This window comes from Epinephelus lanceolatus, chromosome 12 (genome assembly GCF_041903045.1).
Source record: "Epinephelus lanceolatus isolate andai-2023 chromosome 12, ASM4190304v1, whole genome shotgun sequence".
In the NCBI taxonomy this organism is placed as follows: Eukaryota; Metazoa; Chordata; class Actinopteri; order Perciformes; family Serranidae; genus Epinephelus; species Epinephelus lanceolatus.
In genome coordinates this window covers 27,824,242-27,852,109 of record NC_135745.1, presented here as the reverse complement: position 1 = coordinate 27,852,109, position 27,868 = coordinate 27,824,242, and the positions used below count along the sequence as shown (strand labels likewise).

The 27,868-nt window shown below is 40.8% G+C and overlaps 1 protein-coding gene across 1 annotated transcript in view; it reads right to left on the bottom strand.

Annotated features, from left to right (window-relative positions):
- The window catches only part of pkn2a (protein kinase N2a), a 39,598-nt gene extending 14,928 nt beyond the window's left edge, over positions 1–24,670 (bottom strand). Inside the window, exons 1-5 of the mRNA XM_033650329.2 lie at positions 24,297–24,670; positions 14,294–14,458; positions 13,209–13,344; positions 5,575–5,729; positions 102–231 (exon numbers count right to left, since the gene is read on the bottom strand). Coding sequence (XP_033506220.1) covers positions 102–231; positions 5,575–5,729; positions 13,209–13,344; positions 14,294–14,458; positions 24,297–24,317 — 607 coding nt within the window. The 5' untranslated portion in view covers positions 24,318–24,670. The remainder of the gene's footprint in view (positions 1–101; positions 232–5,574; positions 5,730–13,208; positions 13,345–14,293; positions 14,459–24,296) is intronic.
- Positions 24,671–27,868: the final 3,198 nt, after the last annotated feature.

Genomic DNA, 27,868 nt, shown 5'->3' with positions numbered 1-27,868 from the left:
AATTGTTCATAAGACCTTGTGTGCACCCGCAGAGGCATTATCTCTTTAGGAGTCACGCTGGCTAATTCTAAATCGATCACTGAGTTCAAGTGAAGGCTCACCCATCACGTCATTGCTCTCGAAGCTCAGCTCGCTGGCCTGGCTGGCCTTGAGGATCTGCATCCTGATGAACTCTATCTTCGTCTTGCTGTCCTGAAGCATCTGCTGGGCAGTCGCTAGCAACTTACGATCCTGTGGGAAAAAATTAGAAACAATACGATCACTGTCTGTTGGTGGGGAAATATCGCCATACATCAACACACTTTAATAAACATTAATGTTTGAATCAGAAGATTTTAATAATGTTTTGTCTTTCAAGCAAAATAACTGGACTTCACAGATGACCCTAATTGCGCACCGTCCCTCGTCACTTATTGTGTTTGGTTGTTGTGAGCATTAAACACAAACACTTCAGTTCATGCCCTTAATTGGAGCCAAAGACCGAGTGACCACATGGAAAATCTTATTCATCAAAAAAGAAAGTTAGCGGAATCTCATTGTGTGTTGTAATTGCTGACCTTCTCATACTTGCCAACACACACATGCACACACACACACAAGAGTGAAGTAAGCAAACTCCACCCAGAATTCCTCTGAAGTTAAAATCCTGGTTGTTGATGGCGCCGCGCGCAGGAAAGACCTCTGTCCAGCAGGCATTTCCTCTCTGACATCAGGACAGGACTATTTCCAGCTGGAAGGTGCCTCTGTCTGTCTGTCTGTCTGTCTGACTGACCGGGGAGGTCACAGTGTTTTGTAAGCGACCTCCCCTGGACACACAGAGGAACCTTCCAGTCAGTGGGGAACATGAGGCCGTTTTCATTCAGGTTTACTGTACTACAGCTACACACTGAAGCTCTGCAGGTTCCTCTCGTTTCCAAACCAAACACAAGATTCAAAGACCTTTTATATTATAAAGTAAAATTGATTTCCTTGAAAATGAAGGCTCGATTTACGGCAGAGAGGAAGTGAGTCAACCATAGTGTAACTAAAACAGGAGGAGGATAGCGCTTTGTTTTCCCCAGCAACTATCAGTAGCTATTAGAGGTCCACTGACTCATCGGTTGCGCTGATTAATCAGCGCAGATAGGACTTTATATAACTACCGTTAATGGCGAAACAGGGCTCCGATACTGGCCAATGGCTGTACCCTCCACGGGTCACATAAGCACAACCATAAGGCTTTTGCACAGAGCACCCCACAACCAAAGTGAAGGTTATGCGTGCTTTAGATACTTTGTATGATTGAAATGACAGTGAACCAATGTAGGACAACTTTACTTCTTTATTAGGGGCGTAACAAGTTTGCTTGTTATAGAATAGCATTACGTGCTATCTCTGTTTTGCTAACCAGCATGGTCGGTATAATTTCGCTAGAATTAAGTAGCAAGCCTCCCACTAGCAATATGTGTGAAATTAATTTCTGATAATCTGAACGACTATTAACTCATCATTTGCTTCAAGACCGGGAGGGGCCAGCACTCAGTACGCTCCAGCCACAAATGCAAATAAAACATAAAAAGTTGTCTGTTTCCACTTTCAGAAAAAGTAATGCCTACACACTTACTCCACACCACAAAAATGTAAGATGTTTTGAATTTGATTTTTTTTAAGGGTGTTTAGACCCAATTTCTGTACTTGTTGACTGATAAACGGAATGATGAATTTGATGTAATGTTTTATAGTTTCATATAACTAATTTTTGAAGTATGGCTTTTGTATTACTATTTCTCTTTTTGTATTTTTTATGTACTTGTACTGAATTGTTTCTTATTTTTTTTGGTTACTAGTTTTATCACCCCAGGGTGTTTCAGCACACCTGCCATTATAGATCTCGTCAGCCTATTGGAGTGCATTATGTATAAATGCAGGTGTGGTTTCCACTTCTCAAACATTTTGACCTGACAAACATCCAAGTACGTTCGAAATGTTGAGTGTTTTTATAGACTCTCTTCTAAGTGTAAAATATTAACTGATGACATGTTTATATACATAATACTTGAGGAACCTTTGTAAGTCCTATGAAAGTTTTTCCTGTCTTTTATACACTTTATAAATATTTCAACTTTATATATACATTATGACTTTGTTGTCCGCTCACACATATTGTTTTTGTCCTTTTCTCCATACATATCTTAATTCTGTCATTTTCTGCCACTTTATGTGCAGGTTTGTCACAATATATAACAATTCCTATTTCATTTCACTGTCGTTTCCTTTCTATTTATTTGGCATTGAACCTTTTTTCTTGTTGCTAAATATTTTCATTATTTACAGCGTACATTTATGTCATTTTCTTTTGCAGTTTCTGTCGATGTGGTTTTTTGTCCAGTAGGGCTACACCAATATATCATGTGACTGTGTCACATGACCGTCACATGAGCTCATAAATTGCACACCTGTTTCCAATGCATTTTTCACTGTGATGAAGACACTAGTTGAAACGCGTTGGTTTATCCATGAATCAATAAAAAGATTTCTTAACTACAGTCAGAGTGCCTCGGATGCATTTTTGGACAGCCTGCCTGTACTATGGACTTTTACACTGAGTGAGCTGGCCAGTCGTTTTTTATCTTTAGGATCGTGATGTTGTCTTTATCAAACATTTGTGGCATGGAGGAAGTGTGCAGGCTAGACTTAATCAAGATTCAAGACTTCAGAACTTTATTATCATTACACAAACATAACAAAATTGCTGTATGTGTACTGTTTACTGATAGCCTAAAACCTACATGATGTGCTTATAATTATTCTCCTTCGACCTGTTTCCACATTAATCCAAGTTAAGACATACCAAATTGTCAATCTAAAATTGACCTTGCCGGGATTTACGGCTACGTCATGGCCAAGACAGACGTTTAAATATCCTGCTCCACCAGATGAATTCTAGAATGCATGACAAACTCTCGAATACAATAAGCTTGAGTCAGAAAATAAACAAGAAGGACGTCAAATCAGGAGAACACAATGAAATAAAGGTCAGGACAAAGCAGCTAACACTAGCAGCAATGACGTGAAACAATTGGGGAGTCAGAGATGCTGGGGAGTTGAGGAAACTCCAACAGAAAAAATAGTGACTCTTTCCAGGACACCACAGTGTCACTTAAAACTGACCTCACCCAGACATCTTTGTAAAATCGTTCTTGTTAAGATTCAAAACTGGTCACACAAACACAAATTTTCATTACACATTTTTTAGAGCATGTTGCAGATTTTGTTTTTGCATTTGCACAGAGCAAGACTGGCTGTTTCCCTCTGTTTCCACACAGACATAAGAGTGGTATCAATCCTCTCATCTCTCACTGAGAAATCCAACAAGCATATCTCCCCAAATGTCAAACTAATTCTTTAAAAGGATTCTCAGGCATGAGAAATTTGATCAATCCATGCTATATCAAAAAACACTTGACATATCTACACACACATCCTGTGAAGAGCAGAAATACAACACTGGCAAAGCAGAGACTCACAGCTGAAACCCTACACTACACTAAACCGTCTACTACAAAGTGGCTTCAATTACTAGTGAGGGACGCGAGAGCCGAGATGAGCACAAGCGGCTCTCAGTGCTCCAGCTGTTATCAGTTCTACCTCCCAACTAAATTATAGTTTGTCTCACTCTGAGCATTAGAGGAGCCACAAAGAGCTTTGTGAATAAACAGCAGTGCATATGACACACAGTATGTGTCAGCGCCTTCTCATGTTTCCTCCTCCCCTACAGTGAGGCCGTAAAAGCAGACCCAACATGTATCATTCTACCACCCGCAGACTGGTTCTCAAACTGGGAATGAGCCTGTTCCCTCCAGTTTTCATGAGATTGTGACTACAGTGCCTTTCTATAAAAGCTATCATGTTACCTTAAGTACAAAATAAATAAGCAAACACTTTACAACCTGATGATGGCGACTAAAATCAATCAGTGTAATGGTCACTTCTGTTACTACTTACTGGCAAAAGATCATTTAAAATGTCATTAAGGTATCAGGCTGGGTGATTTAACAATCTCTGTAGAGGACTGCCAGAAAATTTATGTTGATAATGATGATAAACTTTGGACATTTTTACTCAATATGGATAGATCTAACATCCTATATCACCCAGCAGAAACACGACAACAGCCATTCAGTCTGCTGCCTCTCTTCTCTAACTTGCTGCCTGTTTGCAGGAGGGTGGGGCTATACTACACACACACAGACAGCAGAGCGTAACATCAGAGCAGAGCCCACAGTGAAGGGACTTTAGGATATATTTTACTGGAATCAATGGCAACAATGCTCATTAGCCTTAAGTGCAACAAAAGGGAGACAGTTTGACGAGTTTATCAAACAACTGTTGAACAAGCAGTACAAAAACTTGCAGAAATATGACATTTTCCGTCATTCTGCCTGCAGTAACTGTCTACCTCCTCTTAATCCACACCTGGTTGGTTTCAAACAGCCAATGAGCTAGTTATGATAAAGTACTGAAACTCGATCTATCCTCCAAAGCTAAAGAAATCGTGGAAGTGGTTGGATATCTCAAAAACAACAAAGCGCAGATTAAGATGGTCTGCTAAATATGCTGCCAGACAAGACGGGAAACAAAAAAACCCACAACTCCACTTTTGCTAGGTTAATGGTGCAAAGTCTGAGGGCAAAATAATTGCAAGTTTAAAATACCAACTACCAGGTTAAACCCCACCCACTTCAATCCCAAGTCCTGCCCCTTAGCACCATAAATTAGTTGGTTGCATAGCTACAGATACAGATAATAGGGTACTGGCTCATCCCTAATAATGAATATTTTCCTCACCGATGATGTATTATTTACCCCACCTGCGACAAATCTGCTTGTCCCTGTGTGTATAACAATCAGAGCGTACTCATGTTGCGAACCCGCCTGTGTAGGCATATCTGACCATCTGAATAATGTGCCCTTCAAATAGCAGGAAAATACTGCGGCACTCTGAGTTGAGACCAGGTTTTTGTTTGTCAATGGCGCACTCACTTTCTGCTGCCTCAAAATAGCAATACACCAACAATGCACCTGACCACACCTCATTTTAAGACCTATATGTACATTTGCATCTTACACAACATGAGTGCTGGCGGTAAAAATGACAACTGTATGGAGTGAAACTAGCAAAGACAGTTGCACTGGGCACTGCTTTGCACTGGGTGTAAAACTGGTCCCTGTGTGCACACTATGGCAAGTATAATAATTTTAAGTCAAACCAGAAAGTTGAAAAGTTAAGTTTACCGTTCACCCTCATTTTCTCCCCCCAAAAAGTTTGACTAACGAAAGACTTTGTTTAAAACCTTAATGACTGTCTAAGTGCTCACGTTTGGGGTTTTTTGGTGAGGTCACAATGTCGCCAGATGTCACTCGATGAGTACAATGTTATATTATTGCCAAAATGAATGATGCCCAAACCTACAGAAGTAAGACCCAGCTCATACGAAACTGAAATTTTACACTTTTACACACTTGGCAGCGTGACAGGAACCAGCTCCAACCTGAATGTCAGGTGCACCCTCCCCTTCTCCTGCTGAATCTTACCTTGGAGGGCCCGTTGGAGTACATCAGAATCATGTTCTCGGCGCCCTGTTTGACCTTGAGCTCGATGTCATTCTGTCTTTTAAGGGCGGCCAGGCGGCTGCTGCTGGTGCACGTTCTCGCCTCACTGTTGGGAGTATCTGGGGTCAAAGGGTATTCTGGGGAGAGACAAAAAAAGAGCACAAGTTACCACCTTATAGCCATTTGGATACAACCACAGATATGTGACTCTGCATGTGCAACTGGAGTTGGTCACAAATATACACTGACTGTAAAGAGTAACTCAGCATGCATGTGCTATTTTTGGCTGCCAGCCATTTTGAAGTTAGCTAAACAGTGCTGCAGCACAGTAAAATGACCTATAACTTTGCTCACAATGACACAGCCGGGGGCAACTACAGTAGTCACTGAGTGTTTCCAGAAAGGTCTGCTCTTTATAATCTGATGAGGTTTTAGAGTCAAGTTGACTCAAAAAAACTGCACAAGACAACAACATTAAGATTACGGATGCACATTTTAATTTAGAAAGTATGGAGAGCAGTGTTTAAGTCCGACCTGATGTGACCTTACACATTATCCAAGTCATTTCCGCACATTGAGGTATAAAGCGTATTAAATAAACACTGGTATGGGATCTGTACTCAGTATTGGGCGATACACAAAGCTTAGGTATCTGTACTGGGACTGAAAAAGTGAATTTACCTCAGGAGTCTGACATTAAGAAGAATTTCAGATTAATAAATGGTGTCAGAGTGAGACTTTCAATTGGATGTGTTTTACAAAACTTTTTTTGCTCCATTATGTAGAAAGAAACAATAGAAACATGATTACAGCACATCAAAGGTGAATCCAAAGCACACTAATTTTCAGCATGATTTGTAATGATGTAGGGCCCTCAATGAATTTTCAAAATATAATATAATAATAGAGCGCTGCAGGGATAATGTTCTTCTGTAGGCCGACGCAGATGTTAGCGTCATCCTGGTTCCCTCCTTAAAAAAGCCTATGGGATTTTTCCATTGGGTTTTGGATTATTACAGAAAATAAGCTCTACTGCAAAGAAAGGTTGATGATACTTACAAATATACATCGCTTTTATGATTTCTGAAGCACAAAGGTAATTGCAGGAAGTAAAAAGCTAACGTTAGGCTACAAATAAACTACACAACGGTCACGACATAACAATGATGCATTCTGTAGTCTCATTAAGCCACTTGTTAGCAACTGCCGTTTTTAAGACACATAAAAGCTTCAAAATTCACAAGTGGGATATTTAATGACGTATTTTAAGTCATAGAACAAAACATGAAAATATCTTAAGCTTGTGTTAACAACAGACCTTATTTCAGGCATTGTACCAAAAAACTCATTCAAAAAAACCCCACTGACTTTGAGACGAGGAAACTGGGAGTAGTAAAATGTTGACTCATTTCCGGGTTTTAGGATTCATTCCTGGGGCACTATATTCGACTACATGATAGAACTTTTAAGGGAAAAAAAACCATTTGATTTTGAAAACTAATGCTCAACTGTGGAAAAAAAAAATACCGCCAACGGCTGACAGCTAATCAATTAATTGTTGTGGCTCTAACCACAGCCGTCTGCCTGACGAGTTCTTGCATAGGCCTTAAAAATGTAGGCTATTGATTAACATATCAATTACAAATCATTTTGTCTGATCTCACTCAGAGACAGAACACTCTCGGTTCTCTAGCACCAAGTAGAGTTTTACTGTAGACATTATTTTATTTACTTTGTAATGTGTCAGTGTGTAGATCTTTTAAAAAGCATGATTATGTAGAATTAAATATAACAATATAAATCGTATTGGTTTGCTCTCTGGATATAATGTGCAAAAATAGATATTCAAATGGTTCAAACCCATGTGGGCTTGTTTTTTTGTTAGACAGAATAATTGTTCACCATTTTTTGCCAGTTTTGACAGCCCTATCAAAATGCTTTGGTATTCAAAGACTATAATACAAAAGACAACCACTACTATTTCAAACGGATCTTCTGTCATCTCATTGGCTGTTTCCTGAAGCCTGTTTAAACTTTAACAGCCGTGGAAAACCCTGCGGCCATCTCTATTCTGAGCAACTGAATATATACACACACACAAAAACAAGTGTGAACTTGCAGACAACCAGCAATACTACAGTGTCATTACTGCGCATGCAAATATGGTGTAAACACTCATGACCATGTTATATCAGCAAATATTAACTTTACACATACGCCACACAGACACACTAAGTGAAAACGAAAACAAGTGTCTTCTATTCCCCAAGCAGGACCACAGTTCTGGCTGATGAGCTCATTGTTTTGTAGTGTTTTTTTGGTCATGCCTGGACTCGAAAAGGTGCAGAGAAAACCCCTCCCCAGGCTGATTGCTGCAGCACAGAGCCAGACATTCACACAGGTGAGGTGGGCAAAAAAACCTGCCTGACTTCTCCTGACTTGACTTGCAAGTTCAGTTTCAGCGTCTATGGTTTCATAAAGCAATTCGTCTCAGAGAGGACCCAAAGGGTACACTTAGAAAAGACGCGACACATCTGAAATACAAACAACGTCGCGGTCTCACATAACAGTGACCCATTACGTTTACAACCCAAGTACTTTAGCTCAAATCTTTCCTTTTAGATTTTTAAAGTCCAATGATATAAAGTGCTGTACGTTAAAAAAAAATAAAAAAAATAAATTTTTAAAAAAAACGCGATTTCCCTGAAGGTGTCTTGAGTTCATCTGAGTGTGCCCGACTGACATTACCTGAAATAACAGCAGGGAGGAAAATCAGTTATTCTGGAAGATGTTGCCAAACACAGATAACAATAACCAGCAGGCGGGTCTGTGATTCATTCACTCTGAATGTCTCATGAAGACAGTGTCTAAAGACTCCTTTGAACACCTGCGGGATACGGGCAAAAAAGGAAGCATGTGACTCCAAACTGAAAGTCTAAATGATTCATCTAATGACCTTTAATGAGCTGAGAGAGCATCGCTGTGGAGGTTTCTGTGCAGGAGGGGAGGGTATTAGCCTTCCCGGGGCAATCCTCTTTTACACACACACACACACACACACACACACACACACACACACACTGTCTGTCTCTTGATCTGCTTTTTGTGTCTGTGGTGGTGGCATAGGTGGCGGGCAATACGAAAATGCAAAGAGCAGCCTGTAATTCAGGAAACAGCCAAGGAGAGCGAGTGAAATTTCATTGACGCAAAGAAGCAAAATGGCACAAGCGGCTTCAGCTGTATCACTTTTCTATATTTGACTTGATAAAGGACATGTTAGGACACATTAATCTGAGTATGCACGGCTGCATGTAAACGGGAATATTCATTTCTATGAGCCATGTAAACGGCTTAGTGGGAATATTGTCTTTTTCATATGCATGTAAAAATTAGGCCTGTCAAGACCATTATGTTACTTAGGTCAGCAAAAATCACAAAGGCCATGTCCATATATCGTATGATACTGCCCTTGAGTTCACACGCCTGTCTGTTTACATAACGATGTCACCAACATTTTTGCCAACATGACTCCATGATAAACTGCAGGATATTCCCGACCATTGTAAGATGCGGGTGCAACACCTAACCCTAATGAACGGAAATAAGAGTGCTGAGTCGTTTTTCTTTCATTTCTGGTTGCACTGCTTCTGTCCTGTTCTGCTCTCTGTCCAAGTCTCACCATGGGTGGAACTCAGCTCCTCCACACACACACACACACACACACACACAGATAAAAGATATATTAGAGATAATATTTTTTCACTTTCCAATTCAAATGTCTTAATATTCTTAAGAAATAAAAGTTCATTGCTCTTTGAAAAGGTATACTTGCATTATTATGCTATTATATTATCATATCAGAGGCACAAAATGGTCTCATAATGACAAACAAAATGTTTATCACAGATATTTCTGAGATACTATATCGTCCACTGAAAGCAGTTATTGTGAAAGGCCTACATGTAAACGTAGACACTGAGAGAGGCAGGGCTAGGCGGGAAACAGAGTGGGCATGTGCAGATTCTCATCCAAACCGCATGTGTGTGGAAAAGCCTGTGAAGCAAGGTGAGAATTTAACAGGGGCTTGGGGCAAAACTGACTTCAGCCTTCTTAAAAATCCATATTGCATAATAAGAGCCTGTAGCGTCACAGTGATACATTAAGATCATGTTTAGTCAGTGTTATGAAGAGGCTGTTTATGAAAGTGAAAAAGCCACGCTGAGTAGCACACGTGCAAAAGTGCTGCGTCCATGTGTCATTCAGTCTACGTTTGGGGCTTTCCTCTCTGCGTGGGGGGGGGGGGGGGGGGGGGGTGCGGTTTGGTCAAGGTCGCATTGAGCCAAGAATTCAACGACCCCCCCCCCCCCCCCCCCCCCCCCCCCTCCTCAGTGGTTCAGCCCACGCTGGGCTGGAGGACAAGATACTGAGCTACTGAATAGCTGCAGGGCTGATGTCACTGCTGGACAGCTGACAAGGGGAACCCTCCCTCAGATTAACCCCATCTGTGTCTAATGAGAACGAGCAACACACTAACAATACTCTATAAACGATTACATCATAACTTGGAGGACTGGACCTAAAACTGGCGTGGGTGGTTCGTCACTTGAGACGTGATACAATGACTGGAAGGGAAACAGACTGGACTTGTATTCGAGGACTAAACTGCTGATCTCGGGGGCAAGTCTCCTTATGAATGAGATCATATGTGACAAAGGGACCTGACTGGTGACCCAGTGTCACTGCTGTAGCTCAGAGACAGCGCCTGACAGCGAGTCGGTCCATTTCTGGCCTCAGCTGAGTGGCGGAGAATAACCAGAGCCCCCTCAACTTTCCCCTGGAACAAAAACACATTCTGGCTGCTCGTAGAGGCAGAGCAACTCCTTCCTACTAATTCAGGAAACAAGTGCTGTCTCTTGCGGATTTTCGAGAGCTAAACGTATTTCAACAAGTCGTCTCATGACCGTGGAGCTGAGCTGACCTCAGTCCCTCTCCATCATTTTGCGATAGCCAGCGACATTCCCCTGCCGTCACGTCACTTAAAAAGAAGCCCTCGTTCATCAGATTGAGAGTCACCGAGTCAGGCTAAATTTGTTCCCACTTAAGATAACCATTTACCAAGATGACCTCCCTTCCCTCCCCCTCCTCATCTACTTCCTAATGTCAACTGAACGCGGGGGGATGTGATGGTAACAGGCAGACAGATACCATTCCTTCTCTTCCTGAATTCACCCAGACCCTCACCACCAACAAATGCCGCATTAGGCAACTACTGTAACAAAACTATACTGAACACTGCTGCTGTGGGTAACTCTCTCCGAATTCCATTGTTGTCGACAAACGCACAGGAGCAGGCTTTCAACAGCCTCGGAGGGGAACAATCGACGGCTCATTGTAACTGTCGGTGGAATGTGGAATGTAACAATGTCAGCCTCTGGAGAGTGAGTCACCTCCAAACACTCAATGTGCTCTGTGTGTTCATATAGCTGTTGTTCTGACACGACACTGACAAAATTATTTACTCAGCGTTACTTTGCCTTTGCAGTAAACCAGCATATTTGAGAGAGTAATAAAGAAAAATAATACCAAAGAGATAATGACAATATTAGGAGGAGAAGTTACTTTTTTGGTACAATACACCTGGGAAAAATCCCAGATCAACCTATGACTCACAATGAAACTTTCTCTACAAAAGCAAGAAACCCATCACACAGAGATGGTCTGGCTTAGGTGGTAACCCCAGGTTGAGAAAGCTCCTTTGAGATTTCATGTTCCACGTTTTAAGTAGACATGCTATGACACCATATTTTCCTTCCCGATACCAAAACAAATACCTGAACTTGCATATCAACTGATACCAAGTACTGATGCGATACTACTGATTGCTATTATTGTTGTACTGCAAAGCTCAGGTTAAATCCTTTGTAAAAAAGTACAAATACATACAGAGAATAAATGCAAAAGAAATTACAAAATTGCTCCCATTTTGCTAACGGCTAACGTTACACTATTTACCGGAAATTAATTCTTTGCTTTATAACAGTAGATGCCAGTGGCTCCACAGCGCAACTTGCTGTGTAGGCTATTGTTTTAGAGCAGTGAAGAAGAATTGATTTCCTGGAAAACTGCCATTTCAAGTTTATCAATAAATTGCGTGGTATCAGATTGGTATATAGACTTGTGCACTTACTGATACCTGATCCCAGCGTTTTAGGCAGTATTAGAAGAACTCTAGTTTTAAGTAATCATTTTAACCCAAACATTATCTCTTCCTGCCACAGCATTGTCAGCAGGGTTGTAACCTGGTGCCAATTTGCCACTGGTTCCTTTACAACCAATACCAACCGATTGCCAGATTGCGTGCATAGCCAGTGTGCAGTCAAAAGAGAGATAAAAGAGCGTGTGTGTTTGTGACGCTGACACATGACAGTGAGGCTGCAGAGACCGGAGCAGAGAGTTAAATGTAGCAGTGCTGTGTGTGAACATTTTTGACTATTTGTCAGTAAATAAATGCTACAACTCCTCAAGACCCAAGACAATTTCCCATGTCTTGCTTGCCAGCACCTGATTAAAGTGAAGTACCAACGTTAGCAAGCGAAGCTAGCCTCCCATTGGAACCTGACCAGGCTCACGTAAGGTAGACTGTTAAGGTGGACCAGCTATTCTCATTGTAGTGACAATTTCAGCTGCTCCTATACAGGTAACAGAGCAATATCTGGCTGTTAAGTCTCTCCTGAGTTAGGGATACAATTACTGATGTTAAATCATTTTTTATTTTATTCTATTTTAGTTCTGTAACTGTTATTTAGTGTTACATAATTGTAATTGTGGCTAACCCAGTGAGTAGGATTTAGGGGGATGTATTGGCAGAAATTGATGATTTAATTGTATAATTGCGGGTCCTAGGGACATTAACATTTTCGCATCTGCCACCATAGTACTCCAAGCACTACAAGCTTTGCATACAGGAAAAGTTTCAGTTGGTTGCAATCTGCTAACTCAGTCACTAAATGCCACTAAATCCTACACTATAGACCTTTAAACTGTTCAGAGTTAATATACTGTTCAAATTCAAGTTCAAATTTGCCTTTTCATTTCAATTTAAGTTGTTGACTGTACTTTATTTTACTTTAAGTATCGATTCAGGTATCGTCTAGGCATAGGTAGCGTTTATAAAGTGTCATTTTGGCACCAGTATCAGGAAAACCACAGACAACCTGTGTGGTCACACCATAAAACAGAGAGACAAGAATATTTTAAAGCGGCTTGCAAGAGTTTTGCATATCTAGGGTTACCATCTAGGCACAACCCACAGAAATAGCTGCAGGTAAACTCTCCAACCACGACAACTGGATTACAACTGTCAATTAAATAAACTGTATCAACCCACTTGTTTTGACTGAAAATATAAAATAAAAATGCAAAAATAATTTAAGCTTTAATTTGAGCAACATATAACTAACCCCAACGATCAAATGCTTAGATTAAAGGAATATGGAGCTGATGTAAAAGCACACAACGACAACAATGAGCATTAGCTTGTGTCAACTGTCTTTACTACGTGGTTAATGTTTACTAAATCCTCTAGGGCGACTTTGCTGTGGTGTGTCTGTTGTTACCTAGCAGTTCTTCAGGGTCTTTGACCACGATATGGGCGTTGAGCTCCTGCAGCTCCTGGTGAAGCTCCTCAACCTTCTTGTTCGATTTTTTCAGCATGTTGTCAACAAAGGCCAGGCTCTTCTTGTCTGTGGTGACCTGAGGAGAGGAGAGCAGAGGAGACATGAGAAGGTTTTATAATGTATCTAACAGCAAAGATTTACGAGGAAACAAAATGTCTTCGATTTTGGCCTTTTTGACCTTTGATATGTCTCTTTCAACTTTATAAAAGTGAATATTAAAAAGGGACAGTTCACCCTACAATTAAAAATAATTATTTTTCTTCATACTTGTAGTTTTATTTATCAGTCTAGATAGTTTTGGTGTGAGTTGCCGAGAGCTGGAGATAACGGCCGTAGAGATGCCTTCTTTCAAATATAATGGAACTCGACTTGTTTAAGAAATTAACATCAATGTAAATAGTAAATGGACTTGCACTTGAATGGTGCCTTTTAGTCTTTCAACCACTCAAAGCGCTTTGACACTACTTGTCACATCCACCCATTCACACACACATTCATACATTGGTGACCGAGGCTACCATACAAGGTGCCATCTACTCAGTCAGACATCAAGCAAATTGTAGTTCAGTTTATCGCCCAAGGATATTTCAACATGCAGAATGGAGGAGATGGGGATCGAACTGCTGATCTTCCTATTGGTGGACGACCCGCTCTGCCTTCTGAGCCACAGCTGCCTCATGTCTCTTCCCAAAAGTCATAATAATCCGCACAAAATTGTCCTTGCTATAAACAGCTTCATGTAGGAACTATTTTCTTTCTATCAAACGACATCTACCAACTGGGCTCAGAAGGAAGCGTGCATCTATTGCTAACTCATCTAGCACCACTGAGCTAGCTAATGTTACAGCTCCGTCAAGGAGGACGCCATTAACGTTTACATCTCGCGCTGTAACAAGCATGAGCCTCTTGTCCATGAGTAGATGCACAAATGCAAAATACATATTATTGATTTCTGGTGAACTGTCCCTTTAAATTGGCAAAGTAGGCCTTTGAGAGAAAACCAAAAACATATTCAGTAATTTTACCTTTCGCAGGTTCTCGGCGCCTGCTTTGATCTTCAGCTCCTTGCGGATCTCGCGGCGGATCTGCTCCTTGATCTCATCCAGCTTCTGCTGAACCATGGTGTCAGACAGGTCCAGGTTGTGTCCCAGACCCAGTCGCTCCGCCACCTGCTGGCCCCTGGCATCCCCCTGAAGGAGGACAGCAGAGGAGGAGGAGGACAACGAGGAGAGGAGAGGGAGTTGTGGAATGTAATTTAGAGGAGGTCAGCGAGGGAGAAGAAGAGGGAAGAGGAAAATAGGATAATAGAGAAAAAGGAGGAGAGGACAAACAGAGGTCAGTGACTCGGTCAACAAGTAGATTGGCAGTATTTGAGCAGCGTTTAACCAACAGGACTTATCAATATAAACAGAAAGCAGCACCGACTTGCTGTTTGTTTTAAAACAGCTGAAGTTATTGCCCCATAAAACAAATGCATTTCCATTTTATCGTGAGTGGCAGCACATCAAAGCAGTAGGGATGTTTCTAACGACTTGTTTTTTGGATGTTTAAATGGAAGATTAAACCCCAGTCAACTAGTCTAAAATAAGAAAACATTTAGAAAGCAGTCAAAATTGAGCACTGCATATAAGGGCCATTTGAAATCATTTTAAATGCTGCTGCAATGTGTGGCACTTTGCACCATGCATTATGAATATTACACATTATCCTACAAAACAAAACAACTCACTAAATAAAAGCTAACAAATAACGTTTATTAAAAACAATATTCTTCGGGAAATAAATCTTTAGGAAACTGCAGGAAAAAATCATTGCAACAGCATTTTCATTGGGTGAACGCAATCACATAAAATATTCATTTTTAATAATAAGTTGAACCAGCTAGTGTTTCTAGTGCCAGCTAGCAAGCGCAGCCATGTTTAATCAACTTGTCGAATAATTGCACACATCCCCAGAAAGCAGTAAGGATGCAATAAAAACAGAGGAGCTCCAGACGTAGTTTCATCCCAGCAGTCACTGAGTTTCTCATTGAACCACCAATCTAAGTGAAATACGTGTGATTTGATCTTGAGCATCAGGTGACGATATATAATAATTTACCTATTTACAGTTCTACAATGAGTGTATGTCAGATGAAGGAAGTTATTGTGACTTAAATGCACTGACTATATCTTCTGACCAAACATGAGATTCAACACAGGAAGGCCAACCTGAGTACGGCGAGGTCAACCCAGTGTCGTGGTGTGTTTTGAACTTGAGCTAGCCTCTCTCTGTCTGTACGTGGTGTTTTCACTGCCTCTGTCAGTCACCATTTATCTGTATCCTTAAAGCCGTCACCTTAACTAAGGAGGGATTAGCGGTCACTTCCTGAATGGCTTCAGCTCTTAAGTTCATCATGAACACAGTGGCGCACCGGTTACGTTACAGTAGTTGATCAAAGAATACGTCTGTGATTATGAAGGGACTGTGAATAATCAGTTTTAGAGCTACAACAATTAATCGATTAATAGCTTATTAGTCATTGATTATTAAAATTAATCGCCAACTAATCGGATAAGGAATCGTTTAAATATTTTTTAAGAAAAAAAGTCCTATTTTCTGATTCCAGCTTCTTAAATGGGGCTATTTTCCAGTTCCTTTCCTCCTCTGTGACAGTAAACTGAATATCTTTGGGCTGTGGACAAAACAAAACATTTGAGGACGTCATCTTGGGCTTTGTGGAAACACATTTTCCACCATTTTCTTGCTTTTCATAGACAGATCTAATCAATTAATCGAGAAAATAAAAGACGGATTAATCGACAATTCAAGTTGAGCCCTCATCAGTTTATTCCTTTTTATTACACAGCTTATTAATTCTTTGGCCTGAAAATATCTTCCAGTTTTGAATGTGTTGTTGGACCATAACGTTTTAATTGTGTTACATGCTCACAACTATGAAACCAAAGCTCTTCAATCTATGAGTCATCATGGCTCAGACAGGACAAATAAAAACCGAAAGCCTGTCATCACTTTGGTGCAAATCATTGCGCAATTAGCTATGCATATGCACATCTGTGACCTTTGGTGTTTGGAAAAAATCATCATGGTAAAGTGCACACACACAAGTCAAACTGAGTGCGACTCCAGATAACAGAAACAACACGTAAATTGTAAAGGTGAACCACAACTTGCTGCGCTCAGAGAAAGTGAAACCATGCCAGAGTTTAAATGTGAACAAATTAACTTGCACCATAAAATAAGGGCATAATGAGATGTGAAAAACAGCACATCGCCACTCTGTGACAACCATGAGATCCAAGTCTTGTTGCACTCATCATAACTTTACTATAAAAGGAAGCAGTCAAACCAAACACTGAGTAACATTTAGGCGTAAATGCCATTAGCTTCAATTTAGTGTGCCGCTGTTAAAATCACAACTGCCTGAGAAGACGATGTAAAGGATGGATCAAGTCAACAAAACAAAACATCAAGGCTTTATGAATCTTTTACCTGAACTTCGTCGGTTTCAGCCAGCTCCATCTCTATATCAATTGAACCAACCCGTCCTCGCATGTTCTGCTGAGCAGCACTAACAATCATGACATGAAGTACTGAAGTTCTGTTAGGAGAAATGATATCCTCCGCCACAAAGGTTAGGCTACACGATAGCTGGCAGAGGCTCCGTCCAAAGCCACACTCATTCACTCCGCTGGTATCCGATTTTCTCCAGCTCTCTCCTTCTCACACAGACCATTGACATCAACAGGGAAGATAAACCGTCTGAGCAGCGACAGCCAAATCCCTCTTAGCTTCTAACTCTGTGAGGTCAGAGCAGCCCAGAATGGGACCTAATCTCACTCCATGGAGAACTGTGGCTAAAATTAACCCAAGTTAAAAACATAACACTGGCTGTCCATTGTGGCCTTCCCCCCTGCAAAGCAACTTGGAGGAGAAAGTTGTGAAGCGACACCCCAACAACTGACAGAGGGTTTAAAACACGGCAACTGATTAGGAATTAACTCTGCAAGGTTGTCACTGGAAGACACAAGACACTTAAGTACCAAGTAGGCTGTATTATCTTGACGCTATGTTTTCAGTTCAGTTTGTTTGTCAGCAGGATTACACAAAAACTACGGGGCCTATTTTCATGAAACTTGGTGGAGGGGTGTAGCATGGACCAAGGTAGGACAAATTCAAATTTGGAGTGGATCTAAATCATGGGGCAGATACGCAAACTATTTTCTGCTTTCACTGAATCACTGAGGCATTTACCTTGGCGGAATTCTGCGCACTCACCAGTTTATCCATGCTACAGTTTCATACAAAATGCAGTGTTTCCCAAGCCTAGGAACCAGACGAATCTGCAAGCGCGTGTTTTATTTGCTGGTCCCCCTACATCGTCTAGAGTGGGCTAATCACAACCATTTATCTAATATAGGGCCTGTGTGATCTGATTACTGACAACTTGCAGAACATTTGTGCAAAATACGTGATGACTTCATTCTTAGCTTGTGCAGCTTTGCTCCAGGGACCCTACGGTGAGCGCAAACCTAGCTTCGTAAAGAGGAGCAACATTGAGGCATTAACAAGATGGCGGCAGCTGCTGTGGAACTCTCTGTTTAAGTACTATTGTCAATTTCTGATTCTGGCAACTCTTGTTCACAGACATATTGATGCTTCACCATCACAGCCCACCTCTGCTCACTAGTCTTGTTACCGCCATCTGTCGCTCGGCGCTATGTCACACGTAGGTCTATCCAATTGCTACCAGAGGCATTTTGATCCACGGCTGTTGCTAAGGCCTCTTTAATCGAAAGTGAACCGAGAGGTTTCAGACTAAAGCTGCTTTCACACTGCCGCGTGGTACCGCCTACCTGCGATGGCTTTTCCCCAAAAAGCAAAGTGTTTTTCAAAGCGCCCCTCTACCATCAGGTACCACCAAATATAGAATGTATTTTGAAACACTGTCTTATAAGTTGCTAGCGCTGTGTTGTACAGCTCACAGTATTCAGACACCAACATTATCAGCTCCTCCATCTTGTCTTTATTCTGCTTTTGCGATGCCCCCACCTTCTATTTGATCGGCCAAACCAAGGTGATTTAAGCCAGGCACCAACACAATGAACTTTGCCTTGCAGCGCAAAATCCAGCGGCGGCAACTGCTTCATACCCCTACTGCCATGTTTGAAACCGCTTCCCCTCTGCTGCCTTCTTCTCATTAAAATAACTGGAGGCGGCAAGTTACCGTACGGTAGTGTGCAAGCCCCATAACTCCCATTTGGGCATTGGTCTGGTAGTGCTCGGCTAGGGTTTTCCACAATGTTTTATTTTGGCGGTTGGCCATCTTGTCTCAAACAAAGTCTAAGGCCTCTTTAATCGAAAGTGAACCGAGAGGTTTCAGACTAAAGCTGCTTTCACACTGCCGCGTGGTACCGCCTACCTGCGATGGCTTTTCCCCAAAAAGCAAAGTGTTTTTCAAAGCGCCCCTCTACCATCAGGTACCACCAAATATAGAATGTATTTTGAAACACTGTCTTATAAGTTGCTAGCGCTGTGTTGTACAGCTCACAGTATTCAGACACCAACATTATCAGCTCCTGCATCTTGTCTTTATTCTGCTTTTGCGATGCCCCCACCTTCTATTTGATCGGCCAAACCAAGGCGATTTAAGCCAGGCACCAACACAATGAACTTTGCCTTGCAGCGCAAAATCCAGCGGCGGCAACTGCTTCATACCCCTACTGCCATGTTTGAAACCGCTTCCCCTCTGCTGCCTTCTTCTCATTAAAATAACTGGAGGCGGCAAGTTACCGTACGGAAGTGTGCAAGCCCCATAACTCCCATTTGGGCATTGGTCTGGTAGTGCTCGGCTAGGGTTTTCCACAATGTTTTATTTTGGCGGTTGGCCATCTTGTCTCAAACAAAGTCCACATCCACCTTCTCTTCAAGAGGAAAGGCGATATTTTACACCGCAAAGGCCATCATATTTAGTAGCTTTCATTTAGGCCATCATCTCCTAACTCCAGGATTTGGGTGCTTTAGCTAAACAGTTACCTGGGCTAAATGCTACTCTACTCCTGACTGATAGATTAAAGTAGGGGGAAAAATCCTGTTTGGTACAATAAGGGATTTCCATGTGCTCAATCATACTCTCGCCCAGCTCTTGTAAAACCCCCCTCTCCTCTATAGGTGCTCACTTTAAAGGAAGCTATAGTTTGCACATATCCTGGTCCAGAGGTTTCTTGATGACTCATAGGTAAAATGGAGGTCACAACTCCTGGAAGTGGAAGAAGGGTGTGCGGGGGGAAAAGCAGCTCTCTTCTTCAGCTCACTGCGCTGCAAAACTTGTTTGTACTGTAGCTGTGTTTGCCCAACGCAGTATGAGGACAGCATGAGGACACCCTAAAGGGCCTATTTTACTGCGCAACAATGCAAGGAAATCCATGAAAGGCCGATCAGATAAGGTGGAAATAAATCAGCTAGTAGACCCACAAGGTCTGCGTTTTAATTTGAGATCAAACGGAGCAACTATATCCAAAGAAAGAGAGCAGGAGCTCATTTGCAGAATTAGTTTCACCTCTTATTTCTTGTCAACTGCAATACTTCCTTGAGTTGCTCTTTTACCTGTAAAGCCCTTATCATTCCTTGCTGCTGAAATGTATTGCCTTGTCAGGGGTATGACGCCACACCGAGAGCTCGAGACTTATTAGGTTCAAAGACGAGTGAAGCAGGAATTGTAAGCAAATGTTTCCACTCATAGCACAATGCACACAGTTTGTGATGGATGGAGGGAACTTGTTCTTGTCAGTGTGGCTCTGCTGGCTGCTCTGTGAAATGTTCAAGGCTCAACACAGATGAAAAGACTTTATCTAAAGCCTTTTAGCCACATGTTTTGTTCAACATTACAAAAATGGATAGCTGCTTAATTTATTAGATGAATAAAACAGAAGCTGTTCATCCCCACAAAAAATAAAAACAATAAATGAATAGCCATAGATAGGAACTGTATTAAAAAAACTGTTGATAATATTCTCACAAAGGTAAGGCAGCAGTTACCTTCACATGTTGAACTTGTTAAAGAGCTCTTTTAGTACCTAAGACATGAAAGGAAACTGTGAAGTAAAAGCAAACATTAGGTCTGAGCCTCAAGTGTAAGCAGGTTAACTTGCTCTTTAAGCCTGAAAGCTCCAAGTCCAAAAACAAGAGCTCCATTCACACAATAGGACAATGGAAAAGTTGAGGCCACTATCCAGGCTCATGCTTAAAAAGCCAAGCTCTTGCCATTTCTGCGAGAGGCCTATCTCAACCTACAACCTGACACCCAGCCGTCTTACCCCCACAGCTGGCTGCAGTGCCCTGGCCACAGCCTGGTGCTCTGCTGCGACCAGAAATAGCAGCACAGGCTAATAAACACAGATCCTACAAATGCAGCCTTCACATGAGCCTTAGACATATCCCGTGTCAAGTCGAACTGTAGGTAATGTCACGCACTTCAGGTCAGTGTTAATGGTCATTTCTAAGCAGGACAGACAGTAGATTTATTGTGTCCAGAACACTGACGCTGTAATGTCATAAAGGAGAACAAACGGTAAAGTGCACTGACGCACCTGTTGCTCGGCTGAGTTGATCTGGTTCCACTCGACATAAACACCAGGGCGATATATGTTAAAGTTTAGCTGGCTTAGTTGAATGCAGCTAAACATAGATGCATCTTTTAATAGGGAGCGTATGACTTCCAGATGACGCTTTTTAAGTCCTAATATGCAAGATGCTGATGCACAGGGCTGGGCTTGTGTTATGTTAGTCATCATACTGGCAACAAACATAATCCTTACAGTCCAAACACAGAGTCAGATTTTTCTACAATTATCTAGTAAGTATTGAGTATGCCAGGTCAGATTAACTTTCCACTTCTATCCAGTCCAAATGGATGGATGTTAATTGTACAAACATTTTATTTTTATTTTTCACTTTAAACAAAAGCCCATCTGGGCATTAGCACTGCACGTTAGTTCATACTAGAAATGCTAAGAGTAATACTAGTCTAATGTGATGCCAACTTTTATCAGCCAGCCCCGAGGGTAACATATTTTCATTTTACAGCACCTAGCCTGGCATAATGATTAGCTTAATTACAGCATAATCCTTACAAATAATATAATTGAATCTGAAATACAAGACGACTTAATTTGGGTTGCATGATATGAAAAAAAAAAAAAAAAAAAATCATATTGCGATTATTTTGAGATATTGAAGTTGCAATACATGTTGCGATTTTAGTGAATATGGAAATGTTTGCATTTTATTTTGACAAAAAAAAGAAAAAGTAAATAAAACAAAAATGATGATGTCTTTTTAGCTGGGGTCAGTACCAAACAAGCATGCTTTTTTACATTTGGAATATGATATGCTGGCCAGGGCGTCTCTATAGCATCACGATGCTTCATTTATATTGGTATGTTGCGACACATTTTACATTTTATTAAAATATTTCAGCTCCTGCGAATTGGATATCGTACTTGGCCATAGTGCAACTGTTTTGCCACCATCTTATGGCTCGGACGGCTTGGACATACTTTCGCGCCCCCTCCCAGCAGTAAACGATAGGACCAATAGATGAGTTTACCATTCTCCTATTGCCAACGTCAGGTGAAATTGAAACTAGGTAAGCACTGCTGGGTCGGGAATTAATGTCTGTCAAATATCCAACTTAAAACAAACTTCACCATGCAGCAGCTGCAGCTGGCTTGCCTGCAGTGTTTTGGAATGGACAAGAGATTGGAGCATGCTCTTTCTGTGCGCTTGCTATGTGCGCAGTCTGTGTGATGACAAAAAATGGGTTACATGCGGACATCCACATAGGGTCCATGCAAACACATGGACATGGCTGGATGACGACCCTCACCCCCACCTGCTCCCTTGCACAGGTGTGGATGCAGAAACTATGAAATGGCTCTTACTGTTTTCAGACTATTTCAAATAGGCTTACTGTGCCAATTGAAATTTTATAAACCCATGGTGGAAAATATTGTTTATCAGGTTGAGCCATCTGTGCATGTTACCAATAAAGCAACTGAAAAAACACCTGTGCTGAGTGACTAAAATAAACGTTAACACAGGGCTGGGCCATACGGAGAAAATCAAACGTCATAATTTTGACCTCAATATTGCGACAATACTGTAGCGATGACTACTGGTGCTTTTACTTAATGTTTCACGGTGAGATTTTAAATAAATAAACCCAAGTAATGTGGATATAATGACTAAGTGGGTAAAGGTAAATAACATAACTAGAAATGGTTAATTCAGAATGCATCACTTTACTGTAATGCAACCTTTAAAACCAGGAAAAGGCAACAATTAGGCCTACAACCAGGTAGGGATGCACAATATCAGATTTTTTGCAGATATCCGATATGCCAATATATAACAACTAATTTGGCCGATAACAGATACCGATATAGCCACTTTTTCCCAACCCAATTTTAGTGAATTATACCCGTAAGATATATATGTATAATATGATGAATTAACATCACATTATGCATGCTCTTAGTGATGGCCCACCAGCAGGTGAAGACATGAAATAAAATGTGATTCTAACAGTTCATTGTGCTTCTAATAGTTCACTTTAAAGCTGATACTATCAGCATGTTGGCCAATTCCAATGACTGACTGATATTGTCGTGCATCCCTACAGTCAGGGATGGAAATAAGCACCAGCCACCTGCCAAATGCCGATAAAAATGCAACTGGCTGCTAGATTTGCATCACTCACAAACCGAAAAACAATGGTAAACTACTGAGTGACTGATAGATTTTGGAATCCACCAACCACAGTGGCAGGTGGATGAAAAAATAATTCCCAATCCTGGTTATGACAGGAAGATATCCAAAATCTAAGACGATTCCTAGTCTCATATTGCAATGTAGATATATATTCTCACGCCTTAGGTTAACATTATGATTAAACCAGTCCAGCAACAGCATCACTGACATGACAGCAGGTCACCACCACCTGTTGCCTCAGTCTGCACCAGCCCTGGTACATCAAATTAATAATAAGAAACATTTGAACTAAAACTTCTTGCACATACTTATCTGTGGTTCCCATTTTCCCTCCAGTACTCCCAGTAAAGATGAGTAATAGTGTATGAGTAATCAGACAGGTCTTTGCTGTAACAGGACAGGAGCACAGTTTTGGTAGGGCAGTGCTACAAAAAGCTGATGCTTGACTGCACTTTAAGCATGATAAGATAAGTTGTGGATGAATTGTAGCTGTTGGACAATGTTTTTGTGAGAAAGACTTATTTCAAGTCTTACGTCACTCAAGTGAAACCACATTAATCAGTGAGTCATGACTGTTTATTGGGAATAATGCGACATGACTGTAACACTTTAATGCTTTTGTTTTAATATAAAAATGTTAACTTGTGTGTTATAATAGACATTTTCTGGTTTATTTACACAGCTAGAGTTTTAAGTTTATCCGGTCTGTGTTCAAAAAAACTTAACGTAAAGCAGTCACCATCACTTTACGTTACTTTATATAAAAGTTGGAGCCATTTTAACTGTATTTATATCACGAATAAGGATATTAAACATGAAAAACATGTGGTTACCGGTGTTTGAATGCATGCAGGACACTGTTTATTTCCCAAAAGTAACGCAGGTTAACGTGAGGCTACAAAGCTCTTAGTTCACGTTCAACAACCTTTATTTGTCTTAAATTACAGCGACATTAACAAAGGTTTTTATCAAAAAATAACCGTTACGTTAATTAACACGGCAGCTTCCGCACCAAACCACCGGTTATAAACTTGGATATTTCAGGAAAAGTAACTTTGGATAATTGTTTCCCAGGCCTCAATCCATGGATAATTCCCAGACAACCCTTTGGGGTCTAACAGAGGCCCTTAACTTAAATTTAACAGCACCGACTCACAGCGACTCAACTTTAATGAAATAAAACTGTTAGCTAGCTTAAAGTTGAACACGTAGAGCAAAGTTTGCGCACTTTTCGCAACAGTTGTCAACTTTTCCTACCTGCACGGAATCGGCGGCCATCTTGGTTTTCGCCTTTGAATCAAATCCTACGGGGAGAGAGGAGGGGAGGTGGAACTCCAAAAAACAAGCCTTGTTTTAAGTTTCCCTCTCTGGCGACAAAAAGAAGCGATTATTCGGACCAAACCGTCGGTCATCTCGGGTACACGGGGCTTCCCATGCCGTCTTCACGCTTCATTGACGCGGTCACACCGTCCTAGTGGGGTCCCGGAGGGTGGACTGGAGCTCATAAATGAGAAAAGCTGGAGCATAAATCTCTCCCAGTGCAGTTGGAGAAAGAGGCGGTGGTTAGAGTGGAAGCGTCCGCCCAGAGGAGCTGCACTGCTGCCTGCTGCTGCTGCTGTTACAGAGGCTGCTGCTGCTCTCTGCCCGGACAGTTAGCACCACACACGTGATCCCAAAGTTCATATAGGCTGGCCTCACCTCATGGTTATAACCTGAAATCATCCTGGGGTAAACACCAAACACTAAGATGGAAAAACATGTCTCTCAGGTCAGAGTGATTCACACTGTAGTTAAAATTCATCTGCAGACAAAGGAAACCCTTTGTTAGAGACACTAACTTCTTACAGTAGTGGAATAAGTATTGAGATCCTCTAATAAAGGTACCAGTACCTCTATAAAAGTCCTAAGTCCTAACATCATACAGGGGTATGTAGCCAGTAACTAAGTATGTTTATCTATGTAAAGAAATTGAGGTACTTTACTTGAGTATTTTCTTTACATGCCACTTTCTGTAAGGTTATGTTTATTTATTAATTTTAAATTATAATTATATAATTTAAGCATACATTTATGATAGATAATAACAACAGAGAGTTACAAGTGTTATTCTCCCTCTGTGTACATAGTCTGGCTGTAAGTAAACTTTCAGAGAGAAAGAAGGGTAGATAAATGGAATAATTAAAAATCAAAGCAGAAAAATAGTAAGTAATAATGAATAGTAAATAATTAATTAAAAAATAATAAATATAATATAATATAATGTAATATAATACTGTCCCTTGGGGTCACTGTTACTCCACCATACCGTATAAAATGTAAATTGAGGGAGGTTTTTCCGAAATGACCACAGCCACAGTCATGTGACAGGAGACTTAAGAAAAAGAAAAAGTAAAATTAACCAAGAACATGTGTTTTTTGCTGTTATTTCCAAACAGCTTATATTTCCTTTGGATGTATAAATAATAAGAAAAATTTTATATTGTGTATTTTGTGCATATTTAATGCTAATACTAAAATGAACATTAACAAGCTAACATAGGCTATCTTTTTTTTCCCCCATTAAATGTGACAAAATGTCATGTCCAAGATAGTGATTTTTTTTTTTTTATCATTTTGTTGCAAAATGCATATGGTAATCAAAAAGTCAATGCCACTGTACCACAGTTATATTTTTAAAAATATTGAACCAATACATTTTTTCTATGTTAGAGCTTGTAAAAGTTTACAGAAAAAAAATGGACCCACAGAATCACCCACATTTGCCAATTCAATTTAATATATTTACTTATTTATTTTATTTTTGGGGAAAAAATCTTTAAAATTAGCTTTTCTATACTGTTCCAATCTCAAAATACAATCAAAAGCATGTCAAAAGCATTGACACAACAACATACTGTATGTATAATCTTATATGGCTCAATAAAATATCTAAGATACCTTAGCAGTGCAGTATCAAAAGTAAAAGTACTTATTATACTGAGTGGCTCCAGCAGTGATGGAGGGAGTAGCACTCAGATTTCCCAATAAATATAAAATAAATATACTCAAAAGTACTCAGAATGGCCCCTTCCAAAATGCTATATATTTATAAATATTTTATAATTTTATTAGTCTTTATAATGTATCAACACAAAGGCAGCATATGTCACTAGCAAAGGAGTTATTCTTTAATAATGCATCATATTTTCTAATTATGTAAATTCTTAATTTGCAAAATTAACAACCAATGATAATTGTCAGAGCTATAGTGAGGTAAAAACTACTTTATTTCCCTACAATATGAAATATAGTGGAGTAGAAACATAAAGTAGCATAAAAGAGAAGTACAGTACTCAAAATACATGTACCCAAGTGTAAGAGTATACAGTCACCTGTTTAATACTGATCATCAAACTATAATTAGAATCAAAAGGATCATGCAGAAGCTGAACAAACTGTCTGACGAGCAGAGCTGCAGTGCAAACAAAAGCCTCTACATTAAAATACTGTGAGAGTCACAGTTTACTTTTGACTCGCCAGGCCTGATGGATGAGGAGGAGCTGCTATGAAGAAACCACAGGAGGACAAACACTGACGTCCTCTCCACTGGGGCCAGTACATGACATGTCACACCTCAGTGAGAAGACTTACTGCTGCCTTACATAACCCTCAGGGACACAGTCATCACAAGCCATATGTCTCAGAGACTGGGCATTCTCTGTGCTTATGGTGCCGTGCCTCAGATATTTATTGGTGTGGACAACAACGTTGGATCCTCTCTCATAAACTGAGTATTGTCCACATCATAAAAACAGCAGAGGCCTTGTTGGGTTGACTTATGAAATATGGGCTCCGGTTAAAATCCGTCCATGGTGACACTCTCCAGAGGTTGACTGAGGACGGGACATGATGGTTTTGTCTTGTCATGTAATGGATCAATATCAGCAATACCCACAGCTGACAGTTAATGAGTGCAGTGTGGGAGGAAGGACTGGGGATAATGCTGTTTTTGTGCTCGGGTTAATTAATATCTGCCTTTATCAGAAACATAGTGTTGTTCCATCTTTCTCCAGCTGTTACTCCAGCTCTGTGTTCACAGTTGAATGGACGCTATACCCATCTGTGGGCGTGTTATTATTACCCATAATAAACATGATGATTAGTGCTCTGATTAATGGGATGATGACTAAGTTTTACTGGGCAGGCAGGTATTAGGTGCTTCTGCCATGAGGTTGTAAAAAGCAATCCTAATGCCTGTTTTAAATCCAGTGTTAAACAAATATCTGTGACCTGATGAGAAATTTCAGTCACACGTTGCCACTGCACATTTGGGTCATACTTTATCACAATATACACTGCTCAAAAACATTAAGTGTTGCAGTGTAATACCAAGTCAGTTAAACTTTGAAAGTGACAACAGGTGCAATAGAGAAGCAAAAGCAAGACAACCTTCAAAAAGGAAATGGTTTTACATGTGGTGGCCACAGACAGTTGCTCTCTCCTTATCCTTCCTGCAGCCCAATCAGGATGCACAGGTAGTCCAGCTCCTCCAGGATGGCACATTCATACGTGCAATCACAAGAAGGTTTGCTGTGTCTCCCAACACAGTCTGAAGAGCATGGAGGAGACACCAGGAGATAGGCTGTTACATGAGAGACAGGGCCATAGAAGGGCATCAACCCAGCAGCAGGACCGGTATCTGCTCCTTTGTGTAAGGAGAAACAGGAGGAGCACTGCCACAGCCCTACAAAATAACATCCAGCAGGCTACTGGTGTGCTTGTTTCTGACCACACTGTCAGAAACAGACTCCATGAGGGTGGCATGAGGGTCTGACGTTCTCTAGTGGGAC